This window comes from Muntiacus reevesi, chromosome X (assembly GCF_963930625.1).
Source record: "Muntiacus reevesi chromosome X, mMunRee1.1, whole genome shotgun sequence".
Taxonomy (NCBI): Eukaryota; Metazoa; Chordata; class Mammalia; order Artiodactyla; family Cervidae; genus Muntiacus; species Muntiacus reevesi.
In genome coordinates this window covers 135,044,009-135,057,790 of record NC_089271.1, presented here as the reverse complement: position 1 = coordinate 135,057,790, position 13,782 = coordinate 135,044,009, and the positions used below count along the sequence as shown (strand labels likewise).

Genomic DNA, 13,782 nt, shown 5'->3' with positions numbered 1-13,782 from the left:
TCACAACAGGCAGCTTTGAAAAGATTCATTGACAACTCTCCAGCACAGTAGTTGGCCTGGTGTTTTCTCTGATTTCAGAGATTCTTGTTAAGCCAAGGCTTATACTCAAATTGCCTTATCATCCACTGGAGAGATTTCTTTACTAAAGTAGAAAATAAAGTGTTCATTCTCACGTGGTGAATCCATTGAACAAATACGTAAATCTTCAGTCATCTCCTATCTTTTTTTTTTTTTTTTTCATCAAAGTTTAAAATGTTTGCTCTTTTTTTTTTTTTTTAATATTATTTTATTAGTTGGAGGCCAATCACTTTACAACATTTCAGTGGGTTTTGTCATACATTGACATGAATCAGCCATATAGTTACATGTATTCCCCATCCCGATCCCCCCTCCCACCTCCCTCCCCACCCGACTCCTCAGGGTCCTCCCAGTGCATCTCCTATCTTTTAACATTTGTTTAAAATCTAAAGAACAGACGAAAATACTATGAAACCGCAAATTTGCACTTGGCTGGAAGAATTTATTTAAAGATATTTAGAAAAGCAACGTCATGTAAATTTTGTAAGACAATTGAAAATGTAACTAATTTAATTGCATCTTTGCATTCAACATGTCATTCCCAAGCATCAAGGGTTTAAGTAGAGCTATGTAAGCAATTGCATTAGAATATTGTACAGCAGATTCTTTTTTAAAATGATGATTATTTGTATTACTCGTCTTTTGCATTATGTATACAAATTTGGGTTTTTCCAGCTGAAACTGTGATCACGGAAGCAACCTAATTTTAGAAGGTAATGATCCTTAACACAGAAATAATTGTAATAAGAAAAATAACTTTTCATATGTCATTCTGAGGCAGTAACTCCAAGGCAATCACATTGGGAGCTTTTTTTTTTGTCATTCCAGTGATTTATAGTATCTCAGTGTTGAGGAAAAGACTTAGATTTTGGATTTTAATTTACTAGACACTGTTCTACTAAATGAAGTAGAGTTCAGAATGAGGTGGGATAGTGAATACTACTTTTTCACTGAGCAGATGGATAGTTACCAAAGAGGGACCTGTTTGAACAAAATGTATCACAATGAAAACTGCTACCATTTTGTTGTATAACCTTGGCTTGGATGGTAAAGTGAAATAAATGAAATTCCAGTTGAAATCAGAGTGTGAGTAAAAACGATTTTAATAATTTGAAAATTACCCAGAGTACATGAGTCAGCTCCACACTATTGATACTTAATAGGAGTCAGTATAATGGCCAGAGAGAAGGAAGAGTGATTTCATTGGTAGTCAGTATGGGTGTGTCTATATATTATACATAAATAGATGGAGGCGTGCACACACATAAACACACACACCCATTCTAAAAGTCCACCTCTGAAATTACAGGCATAGCACAAAATCACAGCTGTGGAAAGTGAATAAGCTTGATTTTGTAAAACTTCATGCTTACCATTTTCCTAAATAAAATTGGGTTTATAAGTCCAAGGAAGGCCAAGATTTAAGGATGGTAACAGGAAAAGATGACTTTGTAACAGGGTTGCAGCAACTTTCCTACTGGTTACAAAAGTCACTCTCTCTTGGTCAATTAATTACAAAAGGATGTCCTCCTGGAAAGACTAAATGTGAAAATGCACTGGTGTTTCTGCCTGCCACAGTCTTGCATAAGACCCCAGGCCTGCTTAGGGGGGTGTGGGCTGCATTTCATGCCTGCTCATGTCTGCTGTCACAGACACAGCCTGAACTGCTAGATACCATGACTCTGTTCTGTGACCTTCACATGTAGGCTACGCCTCCTGAGGTGTGTGTATGAGTATGTACTAGTCAATAATGCTAAAGGCCTTGGGTTATCTTCTATTTGCTCAGTGACTTTTCCATTAGGGCTCTAAGTTTCCTTCAACAAGCCTGGTGTGTTTCAAACACCTTTTAAAGGAGTTTTTATGAAAATACTACATCTTGCTCTTGTTTTTCTGGTGGTGGCTAATTTAGCCACGCACATTGATAGCTCAGGAACACATTGGAGGTTAGGTAAGTTCCAGTATCTCAGACTTACATTGGCAGACCTTTGGAATGTCCAGTCATTCAGTCAATCGGTTAGAGTAGGGTGTGAAATTTGCTTTGTTCCATCCTGCTTTTGTGCCTTATTGTGAAGAGAAAATCATTGAAAAGTCTCTTTTCTGGGTTTATTCATCTCCTGCTGCCAACTAAGCATATTTTCCCCCTTGTTATTCTGTTCTAGCTGTTACCAAGCTACCCCAGGATAAGAAATAGTTTTTTTGGTTGAGCTATAAAATTTACATATTTCTTTGCACTGTGTATCATGCTTAAAGAAGGGGGAAATCCTTCAGTCGTTTCTTTGCAGGAAAAGAAGAGTCTTCCTTGTTCTAGAAAATTAATAGATTTATCTATGCTTTTGAACTATGCTAGTTTTTGACTTAAAGCAGATTTCAATGCATGTGGCATTTAATATTTTTGACAAGTGTGTACAGTTGATTTTTGGTGCTTCATTTTTGGTGGCAGTTTTGAAGTACTTGTTTAGCATTTTAAAAACTCAAGCTTAGTTTGCCTTATCTTTTAACACTCATCATCTGTGGGGGGAATGTAGGTTACCAGCATATAAAAGAAGATCAATATGCTTATAATTGTGCCAGATTGAAAATTGTGAATCAGCAACATGTTTTCATTAATAGATTTTCCAAGAGGTAAAAAGCAGTGATATAGCCAAAACCTTCCGCAAAGCCATCAACAGGAAAGAAGGGATTTGTGCTCTGGGAGGAACTTCAGAGCTGTCCAGTGAAGGAACGCAGCATTCTTACTCAGGTAATGGTTAACACAGTGAGCTACATAGGGTGCCTGCTATAATGTCAAGGAGAGGCTCTAGAAAGACCCTGCCTCCTAGGTAAGAATACAGTTGAAGTTGTTGTGATCTGTATTTGGACTGGGGCTAATACTTGCCATAAAAGCATTACAGGTATTTATTATATAGCTTTGTTAGCTTGTAAGAGCCATGATACAGTATGTGCACAATATTGATATGATACAACACATGATACAATAGTGGCTTTGTTATAGCAGTGTGTGCTAAGTCGCTTCAGTCGTGTCTGACTCTTTTGCGACCATATAGACTATAGCTCCCCTTGTCATGGGATTCTCCAGGCAAGAATACTGGAGTGGGTTGCCACACCCTCCTCCAGGGGATCTTCCTGACCTAGGGATGGAACCCATGTCTCTTTTGTCTCCTGCATCAGCAGGTGGGTTCTTTACCACTTGCACCACTTGTGGTAATATAAATAGAATTTTTAAAAGAATTTTATAACTAACTTCTAAGAGTTTTGTAATTTCTGTAAAGATCAGTTAACCTTGCTCTATTTCTTCGTTAATTTTATAGCTCCTTAAAGCTAGTGTGTTGCATTCAATTGTTAGAATTTCCAAAGAGGATAACACAGGTTTATGACACACTGATTGCAGTGCTCATGAACAGCTATTTCAGGCTTTAGAGTCAAATATTTAACCTATAGTATAAACTAATGTCTTCTTATTCCACATAATTTTAGAGGAAGAAAAATATGCTTTTGTTAACTGGATAAACAAAGCTTTGGAAAATGATCCAGATTGCCGGCACGTCATACCAATGAACCCAAATACCGATGACCTGTTCAAAGCTGTTGGTGATGGAATTGTGCTTTGGTAAGATTTCCAAGAGTAGTCTTCCATGTAATTGCTGCAGTCATTTCTGGATGCCTGACAGATTCTTCTTGGGGAAAAACTAGAATTGAAAGTTGTCTAGGTTCTGTCCATTTCATCTGTAGGTCTGTCTATGAAAGTGCCGCCAAAGGTGAATCTAAAACTCAGTCATTCAGACTGGACACCTCTTCCTAGAGGAGCTTTAAGCTTCCAGTTTCTTCTCATCACTGAGCAAGCTACACATTTCAACTTCGTTAAGCCTTTTATGTTAGTATCTCTTTATTCTCAAGTACCATAAATTCCAAAAGACAAAAACAGGCCACTTGTCACTTTTCAATCTCAGATTACTTATTTCTGAAAAATATGTTTGTCACTGCTGCTGCCCGAGACCCAACAGTGTCTCAACCAAAAAGGTAAAAGATTATCAACAGCTTGTCAGTAGATTTACTACCTCTTTTTTTGAGGTAGTGGAGCACAGTGGTTAACAGCATACTCTACAATCAGTCTGCCTGGCTCCTTTCTCAGTAGCTGTATAACTGCAATCAAGACACTGACCCCTTTGAACTCTCCTACACTATTGGTGGGAATGTAAATTGGTGTAGCCACTATAGGAAAAAGTATGGAGGTTAAAAAACTAAAAATAGAGTTACCATATGATCCAGCAATACTACTCTCAGGCATATGTCTGGAGAAAACTAAAAGAGATACATGCACCCCAGTGTTCATAGCAGCACTGTTTTATAATAGCCAAGACACAGAAATGACCTAAATGTCAGTTGACAGGGAATGGATAAAGAAGATGAATGGAATGCTACTCAGCCATAAAAAGAATGAAATTATGCTATTTGCAGCAACATGAGTGGACCTAAAGATTATAATACTAAGTGAAGTCAGAGAAAGTCAAGTACTACATGATACCACTTATATATGAAACTAAAATAAATGAACTTATTTATAAAACTAACAGACTCAAGGACATAGAAAACAAGCTTATGGTTACCAAACGGGAAAGGGGGGATGGTAAATTAGAAGTTTTGCATTAGCAGACACACACTATATATAAACTACACTATACACTATATGTAAAACACTGTAGTGTTTTATAGTGTATATAGTGTATATGTATATGTATATATATATACACTATATATAAAATAAACAAGGTCCTACTGTATATCATAGGGAACCATATTTAATATCCTGTAATAAACCATGTTGTGTGTGTGTTCATTTGCATCTGACTCTGTAACCCCATGGATTGTAGCCTACCAGGTTCCTCTGTCCATGAAATTCACCAGGCAAGAATACTGGAGTGGGTTGCCGTTTCCTTCTTTAGTAATAAATCATAGTAGGGAAGAATTATTAAAAGAAAAAAAAAGGTACTTGACTGCTTTGCATTTCAGGATCCATCCATTATGATCCCCATATTATTGTGCTTGCTCAGAAAGTTGTTGTGAGCATCAAGTAAGTACATATTGGAACACTTAGAACAGTGCAGTGGGTGTATTTCTGATGACAATATACAATATATAAAATACATTTTTTTTCCAATACAGTCATTTTGGTTTTTTTAAAAAGATGATTTCTAAAAATGTGAGATACCCTTTTACTTGCCACTTATAGGCTGTAAAGGCTGTAAAGAAATAATTTCCCATATATTTTAATAGAGAGACTCATATGATGCTATTTATTTAATATTTAAATTTTGCATGGAAATAAGCATGGCTTTCTCTATGCAAAATAACTTGTTTTAGGGCAGTAGTATAAACATCTAAAATATTAGAGTCTAACTCCAAATTTTACCAAATGAGGTTGTTCTAAGTCAGATCCTGCCCTAATTAATACAACTTTTCTTTCTATCGATATTATCACTGTATTTCTAGCACCAAATATAGTACCTGTGCATCATTTAGGTACTCAATAAATATTTGGTGAATGAAAGAATCTCATGCTCAACTAATTTTCACTTTTTGTAGATGAAATCATTTTAATTATACATTATATAATCTGACAGAGAGATTCAGCTGCAATGTGGGATGTTATCTGCTTTTAACACTTACTCAACAAAGTTTTTAATATCCAAGTAATTCATTCTTGTAAAAGAATGTGAAAAGTACAAAACATTAAATAAGAGAATTGCCCTAATCCCCAACTCAGAAATATTCAACCACTATAAATACTTTGGTCTTTCCTTTATTTGCATTTTTATATGTATAGTTTTTTTTTTTATCAACCTGACTAAAGTCATACATTGCTTTTTTTTCAGATTACATGAGATACATGTTATAATAAGCCTTAAAATATTTGTGAATACTTATGGATTACTTAAAAAATAAGTCAATATTTTAAAATTTCTGTTTCAGTAAAATGATCAACCTTTCAGTTCCTGATACAATTGATGAGAGAGCAATCAACAAGAAGAAACTCACACCATTCATCATTCAGGTATGCACTCTTTTCCTCTCCTTCCATGAAACTATTATTTGAGGACCTGTTTTACAGACTGAAGGCTCTGCATTTTGCATCTTATCATTTAATTCTTACAACAGCTCTGAGTTGAAGATTATTTTCCAGATTTCATAGAAGCTGAGATGCAGAAAGATTTCAGAGCTGTACCAAGGTTAATAATGCTGGAACTAAAGCTCAAATCCAGGTCTAACTGCAAAGCCCTATATTCTTTTCATTACATTTTGCGTTCAAACATACAGAAATAAGCAAGCATGTTTAAGCTCTTAGTTAATTAGCATGCTTAAAGAATAGAAAGCTTTTATTTTCCACCTAGTATTAGGGTGTTATATAGCTGTATATCCTCATGCAAGACCATCTCTTGGGATGAGATTCAGAACTCCTAGAACTCTCATGTGTATTCTGGAGACCTCTCTTTAGGCATTTTAAGAAATTCAACACATAACCCACATGGATATACTTTAGTAACTGAGCCTTTTCCTTTCGGGTCGGTATCTTTCAATAGGGACTAACTAAAAATGCTGTTAACTTGACTTGGAAATCTGAAAAAGACTATAAAAATGAGGCTAGATTTGTTTTGGCTATGCTTTTAACACTAAAGCTTGGATATTGCTTTCTGTGGATCCTGTATGGGTAAACTTAATACCTAATTTCATTACTGAGTGTTATTTCAGTGAAAGGAGAAAAAGACTGTAAAAAACCAGAAAGGTCAAGAGGCATGTTATAAATTGGCTGTCTTGCAGGAAAACTTGAACTTGGCACTGAACTCAGCTTCTGCCATTGGATGTCATGTTGTGAACATTGGTGCAGAGGATTTGAGGGCTGGGAAACCTCACCTGGTTTTGGGACTGCTGTGGCAGATCATTAAGATTGGTTTGTTTGCTGACATTGAATTAAGCAGGAATGAAGGTAATGAAACACAGTCATGATCTTGAAAATTGTTTATTGGTTAATTTTTTCTAGTCATGCAGACTATCATGCTTTCACCTAATTGAGGTGATTAAATGATAACTAGAATTAACAGAAGCTAATGTTATAGTGTTATTCAGGAAAACAGCCTAATTATAACTTTCCTCTTTAGTAGTAATTAGCATTTGTCTGGTTCTTTAGAATTCATTTCACAATAAAGACACGAAAACCCAGAGATCTTAAGGAATTTGTGCAAAGTTCTTTTCTGATCTACTCACATAGTCCCCACCCCATTACCACCATCAGGCACACCATCTCCTATTAATTTTAATACCTTTTATATTATATTATAGATTTAGGACTCTTCAAAAATATTCTAACCTGCCCTTGATGGTCTCATATTTCCTGAATTAGCAGAAGCACCATTTTTATATCATAGGTTTTGATATCACATCATAGACTTGTAGAATGTATAAGCAATGTAATACAGTTGTCCTAAGGCCCTAGGAAGTGTTACATTGTCCTCTCTTTTTGAAGTTTAAAATATTAAGCATCACTCCAAATATTCACATTTTCTTCTGGAAATCACCATATCAATCATTAGTTACTCTGGGGGAAGAATATATATTGGGAGTTCTCAGTATTTCAGGGTCTCACAATACCTATCAACAGTCCTATTCTGCACATTTATCCAAGACTTTATGACACTTAAAATTTTCAGTCCACTCAAAGTGGCTTATATTTGAACAAATAAAAAATTTTCTAGTTGGTGGTCTCTTCAGAGCAGTATTGATCTTGTTAGAGTTGAAGTACATTGAACAAGGAAAGGAAGACAACAAAATTAAACTACATTGACTCATGTAATAAGTTAAATGATTTATCTCTGACAAGGTCTCAGTTGCAGAGAGGTCAGACTGTTTAATCCTTTCCAGCCTTTTGACTTGGAGATGGAGAGCATGAGGAGGTTTCTGTACAAGTGACAATGTTGCCTCTGCCCTAACTTAAATTTCTCAGTGCCAGAGTGACATGGTGTGAAGTGGAGTCTATGGAAGTTGAAATTTGCCCATTAGAGATATTACTTAGACCTCTTTGGAAGTCAGGCAGTTTTAGTCTTCTTGTTCAGTGTAAATCTTTTATCTTATGGGAGGTAATTATTGTATAAGGACTATACAACTTCTCCATGAAAACAGTGCCTAAATTTAGATAGTTCTCTGTGTAGATGCCCAAGCTTCTACCTCTTACCTCTGGGGATATTTACCCAAAAACCCTTGACTTCTTCTGCACATTCAACTCAACAACAAAGAATTGTTGAAGAGTCTTTACATATTAGGTGCTATAGAAAATGTAAAGTTGAATTCTTTTTCTTTAAAACCAGGTATGGCAAAAACCGCTACAATATTGTAATTAGCCTCCAATTAAAATAAATAAATTCATTAAAAAAACAGGTTTAATACTTCCAAAATTTAGTTATGTTTAAAAATAAATACCATAGTGTTTGAATACTCTTTTAATCAAAAGACTCCAAAGTTTTAAACATACTCCCCCAAGCCTCTGATTTTAATATTATTTAAGAACAATTTATGTAAATATATGACATAATGTGATAATGTTCAACTTAAAAGCTAGAACTTACTTGGTATTTGGAATGTGAAGAATAATCAAGATGTTAAAATATGTAATGCTGTATATTCTCATAATTAAGTGTTTCTATCTGTATCATCTTATAACTAATTATATACTTTTATTTATTTTTATTGTTAGACTGTGAGTACCTGAAAACCAGGAAATAGGACACAGTACTTTTTGAACCTCTGTTACTTACTTAACAGAGTGTCAAAAGACTCTAAACATGTAATGACTGTTACCATGTAATGTATTCGTTGGGTTTTTCTTTTTTTCCTTTATAGCCTTGGCTGCTTTACTTCGAGACGGTGAGACTTTGGAGGAGCTTATGAAATTATCTCCAGAAGAGCTTCTGCTTAGATGGGCAAACTTTCATTTGGAAAACTCGGGCTGGCAGAAAATTAACAATTTTAGTGCTGACATCAAGGTAACTGTTTAGTTAAATACTTCAGCTCAGTTCAGTTCAGCCGCTCAGTTGTGTCCTCTTTGCAACCCCCATGAACTGCAGCACGCGAGGCCTCCCTGTCCATCACCAACTCGCGGAGTCTACCTAAACCCATGTCCATTGAGTCGGTGATGCCATCCAACCATCTCATCCTCTGTTGTCCCCTTCTCCTCCTGCCCTCAATCTTTCCCAGCATCAGGGTCTTTTCAAATGAGTCAGCTCTTTGCATCAGGTGGCCAAATTACTGGAGTTTCAGCTTCAACATCAGCCCTTCCAATGATAACCAAGGACTGATTTCCTTTAGAATGGACTGGTTGGATCTCCTTGCAGTCCAAGGGACTCTCAAGAGTCTTCTCCAACACCACAGTTCAAAAGCATCAATTCTTCGGCACTCAGCTTTCTTTATAGTCCAACTCTCACATCCATACATGACCAGTGGAAAAATCATAGCCTTGACTAGACAGACCTTTGTTGACAAAGTAATGTTTCTTTTTAATATGATGTCTAGGTTGGTCATATCTTTCCTTCCAAGGAGTAAGTGTCTTTTAATTTCATGGCTGCAATCACCATCTGCAGTGATTTTGGAGCCCCCCCCCAAAATAAATCAGCTACTGTTTCCACTGTTTCCCCATCTATTTGCCATGAAGTGATGGGATTGGATGCCATGATCTTAGTTTTCTGAATGTTGAGCTTTAAGCCAACTTTTTCACTCTCCTCTTTCACTTTCATCAAGAGGCTCTTTAGTTTTTCTTCACTTTCTGCCATAATGGTGGTGTCATCTGCATATCTGAGGTTATTGATATTTCTCTTGGCAATCTTGATTCCAACTTGTGCTTTCTCCAGCCCAGCGTACTCTGCATATAAGTTAAATAAGCAGGATGACAATATACAGCCTTAACTGTTTAGTTAAATACTTCAGGGGGACATAATAACATGGAGACTTCAGGCCAGCTTAAAGGAGGGAAAATCCTATGAGTTTTATCACCCAGCCTTGTTGCCTCTAGGACCTGATGGTAGATTTCAGTAGAGAGACTGAGCCAAGTAAGAGCACCAGCACTAAGTCTAGCTTTCATCTTATGGAAAGGGGTTTAAGTATTATAGTGCTAACATTTTCTATTCTGCCTACCATTCAACATGCTGTACGAAAAGATTGGCAGTCATGACTTCTGTTCCTAACTGACTTTCCCAAGCCTCAGTGTACCTGTGTTAGTAAAGGCCTAGAAGAGAAAGAGCCTCAGAATTCCCCATCCCCTTTCTTATTTGGCTCCTCTTCTGTCATGTGCTCCCTCCTTCAGGCATTCAGTTCTTGGGGGTAGTTATATACTCTTATGTATGTCTGTATCTCCTACCTCAGCCCTGCCCCTATTTTTTAAATTTAAATATATTTAAAAAAATTTTACAATGTTGTATTTGTTTCTGCCATACCACAATGCACATCAGCCATACATTCCCCTCCCTCTCTAGCCTCCTACCTCTCTCCCCATCCCATCCCTCCAGATCATCACAGAGCATCAGACTGGGCTCTCTGTGCTACACTGCAACTTCTCACCAGCTATCCATCTTACACTCAATAGTGTATATATATAGATGCTACTCTTTCCATTCGTCCCACTCTTTCCCTCCCCCACTTTGTCCACAAGTCCATTCTCTACATCTGTGTCTCCATTCCTTCCCTGTAAATAGGTTCATCAGTGTCATTTTTCTTGATTCCGTATATATGTATTAATCTACTATATTTGTTTCTCTCTTTCTGACTGACTTCACTCTGTATAACAGGCTCTAGGTTCACCCACCTCACTAGAACTGACTCAAGTTCATTCTTTTTTGTGGCTGAGTCATATTCCATGGCATATATATACATCTTTATCCATTCATCTGTTGGTGAACATGTAGGTTGCTCCCATGTCATGGCTGTTGTACACATTGCTGCTATGAATATTCAGCTTCCCATGTAGCTCAGTCGGTAGAGTCTGACTGCAATGCAGGAGACCTGGGTTCAATCCCTGGGTTGGGAAGATCCCCTGGAGAAGGAAATGGTAACCCACTTCAGTATTATTGTCTGGAGAATCCCATGGACAGAGGAACCTGGCAGGCTACACTGAGTGACTAAGCACACGTGAATATTGGGGTACATGGGTCTTTTTCAGTTATGATTTTCTCAGGCTATATGCCCAGTAGTGAGGTTGCTGGGTCATATGGTAGATTTATTCCTGGTTTTTAAAGCAGTCTCCATACTGTTCTCCATAATGGCTTTATCAGTTTACATTCCCACCAACAGAATAGTTTGCTTTTCTCTACATCCTTCCCAGCATTTATTGTTTGTAGAATTTTTGATGATGGCTATTCTGAATGGTGTGGGGTGATAGCTCGTTGTAGTTTTGATTTGCATTTCTCTAAGTATTAATGATATTGAGCATCTTTTCATGTGTTTCTTGACCATCTATATGCCTTCTTTGGAGAAATGTCTTTTGCCCATTTTTTGATTGGGCTGTTTGTTTTGCTAATATTGAGCTATATGAGCTACTTATATATTCTAGAGATTAATCCTTTGTCAGTTGTCTCATTTGCAATTATTTACTCCCTTTCTGAGGGTTATCTTTTAATCTTATTTATTGTTTCCTTTGCTGTACAAAAGCTTTTAAGTTTAATTAAGTCTCATTTGTTTATTTTTGTTTTTATTTCCATTACTCTAGGAGGTGGGTCACAGAGGATCTTGCTGTGATTTAAGTCTTTAATCCATTTTGAGTTTATTTTTGTCTATGGTGTTAGGAAGTGTTCTAGTTTCATTCTTTTGTAGCTGTCCTGTTTTTCCAGCACCACCTATTGAAGAGGCTGTCGTTTCTCCATTGCATATTGTTGTCTCTTTTGTCAAAGATAAGGTGCCTATAGGTGTGTGTAAGTTTATCTCTGGACTTTCTATCTTGTTTCATTGGTCTATATTTCTGTTTTTGTGCAAGTACCATACTGTCTTGATGACTGTAAATTTGTAGTATAGTCTGAAGTTAGGAATGTTGATTCCTTCAGCTCTGATTTTCTTTGTCAAGATTTCTTTGGCTTTTCAGGGTCTTTTGTGTTTCCATAAAAGTTGTAACTCTTTTTGGTTCTACTTCTGTGAAGAATATCATTGGTAGTTTGATAGGGATTACATTGAGTCTGTAGATTGCTTTGAGTAGTATAGTCATTTTCACAATATTTCTCCCAATCCAAGAACATGGTATATCTCTCCATCTGTTTGTGTCATCTTTGATTTGTTTCATCAGTGTCTTATAGTTTTCTGCATACAGGTCTTTTGCCCCTTTAGGTAGGTTTATTCCTAGGTATTTTATTCTTTTTGTTGCAATGGTGAATGGAATTGTTTCCTTAACTTCTCTTTCTTATTTTTCATTGTTAGTGTATAGGAATGCAAGGGATATCTGTGTATTAATTTTATATCCTACAACTATACCATATTCATTCATTAATTCTAGTAATTTTCTGGTGGAATCTTTAGGGTTTTCTATGTTATCATGTCATCTGCAAATAGAGTTTTCTTCTTCTTTTCCAATCTGGATTCCTTTTATTTCTTTTTATTTCTTCTCTGATTGTCGTGGCTAGGACTTCCAAATATAGATTGAATAATAGTGGCAAGAGTGGGCACCCTTGTCTTGTTCCTAATCTTAGAAGAAATGCTTTCAGTTTTTCACTATTGAGAATAGTGTTTGCTGTGGGTTTGTCATATATGGCCTTTATTATGTTGAGGTAGGTTCTTTCTGTGCCTACTTTTTGGAGTGTTTTTATCATGAATCGGTGTTGTATTTTGTCGAAAGCTTTCTCTGCATCTATTTATATGATCGTATGACTTTCATCTTTCAGTTTATTGATATGGTTAATCACATTGATTGATTTGCATATGTTGAAGAATCCTTGCATCCCTGGGATAAATCACACTTGTTTATGGTGTATGATCCTTTAATATGTTGTCGGACTCTGTTTGCTAAAATTTTGTTGAAGATTTTTGCATCTATGTTCATCAATGATATTAGCCTGTAATTTTCTTTTTGGTGGTATCTTTGTTTGGTTTTGTTCTCAAGGTGATCGTGGCCTTTTAGAACAAGTTTGGGAGTTCTCCTTCCTTTGCAATTTTCTGGCAGAGTTTGAGCACCATAGGTGTTAGCTCTTCTCTAAACTTTTGGTAGAATTCACCTGTGAAGCCATCTGACCCTGGGCCTTTGTTTGCTGAAAGATTTTTATTGGAAGTAATATCAAAGTTTAGTATATACTAATTTTTTTTCCATTTATTTTTATTAGTTGGAGGCTAATTGCTTTACAATATTGTAGTGGTTTTTGCCATACATTGACATGAATCAGCCATGGATTTACATGTATTCCCCATCCCGATCCCCCCTCCCACCTCCCTCTCCACCCAATCCCTCTGGGTCTTCCCAGTGCACCAGCCCCGAGCACTTGTCTCATGCCTCCAACCTGGGCTGGTGATCTGTTTCACCCTTGATACTATACATGTTTTGATGCTGTTCTCTCGAAACATCCCACCCTCGCCTTCTCCCACAGAGTCCCAAAGTCTGTTCTGTACATTTGTGTCTCTTTTTCTGTTTTGCATATAGGGTTATCGTTACCATCTTTCTAAATTCCACATATATGCATTAGTATATTGTATTGG

General features: G+C 36.5%; 1 protein-coding gene across 2 annotated transcripts in view; it reads left to right on the top strand.

Annotated features, from left to right (window-relative positions):
• The window catches only part of LOC136153283 (plastin-3), a 91,180-nt gene that overhangs the window by 62,713 nt on the left and 14,685 nt on the right, over window positions 1–13,782 (top strand). For both annotated transcript variants that reach the window (XM_065914928.1, XM_065914930.1), the window contains 5 exons: window positions 2,689–2,818; window positions 3,553–3,685; window positions 6,046–6,127; window positions 6,892–7,057; window positions 8,965–9,107. In XM_065914928.1, coding sequence (XP_065771000.1) covers window positions 2,689–2,818; window positions 3,553–3,685; window positions 6,046–6,127; window positions 6,892–7,057; window positions 8,965–9,107 — 654 coding nt within the window. The remainder of the gene's footprint in view (window positions 1–2,688; window positions 2,819–3,552; window positions 3,686–6,045; window positions 6,128–6,891; window positions 7,058–8,964; window positions 9,108–13,782) is intronic.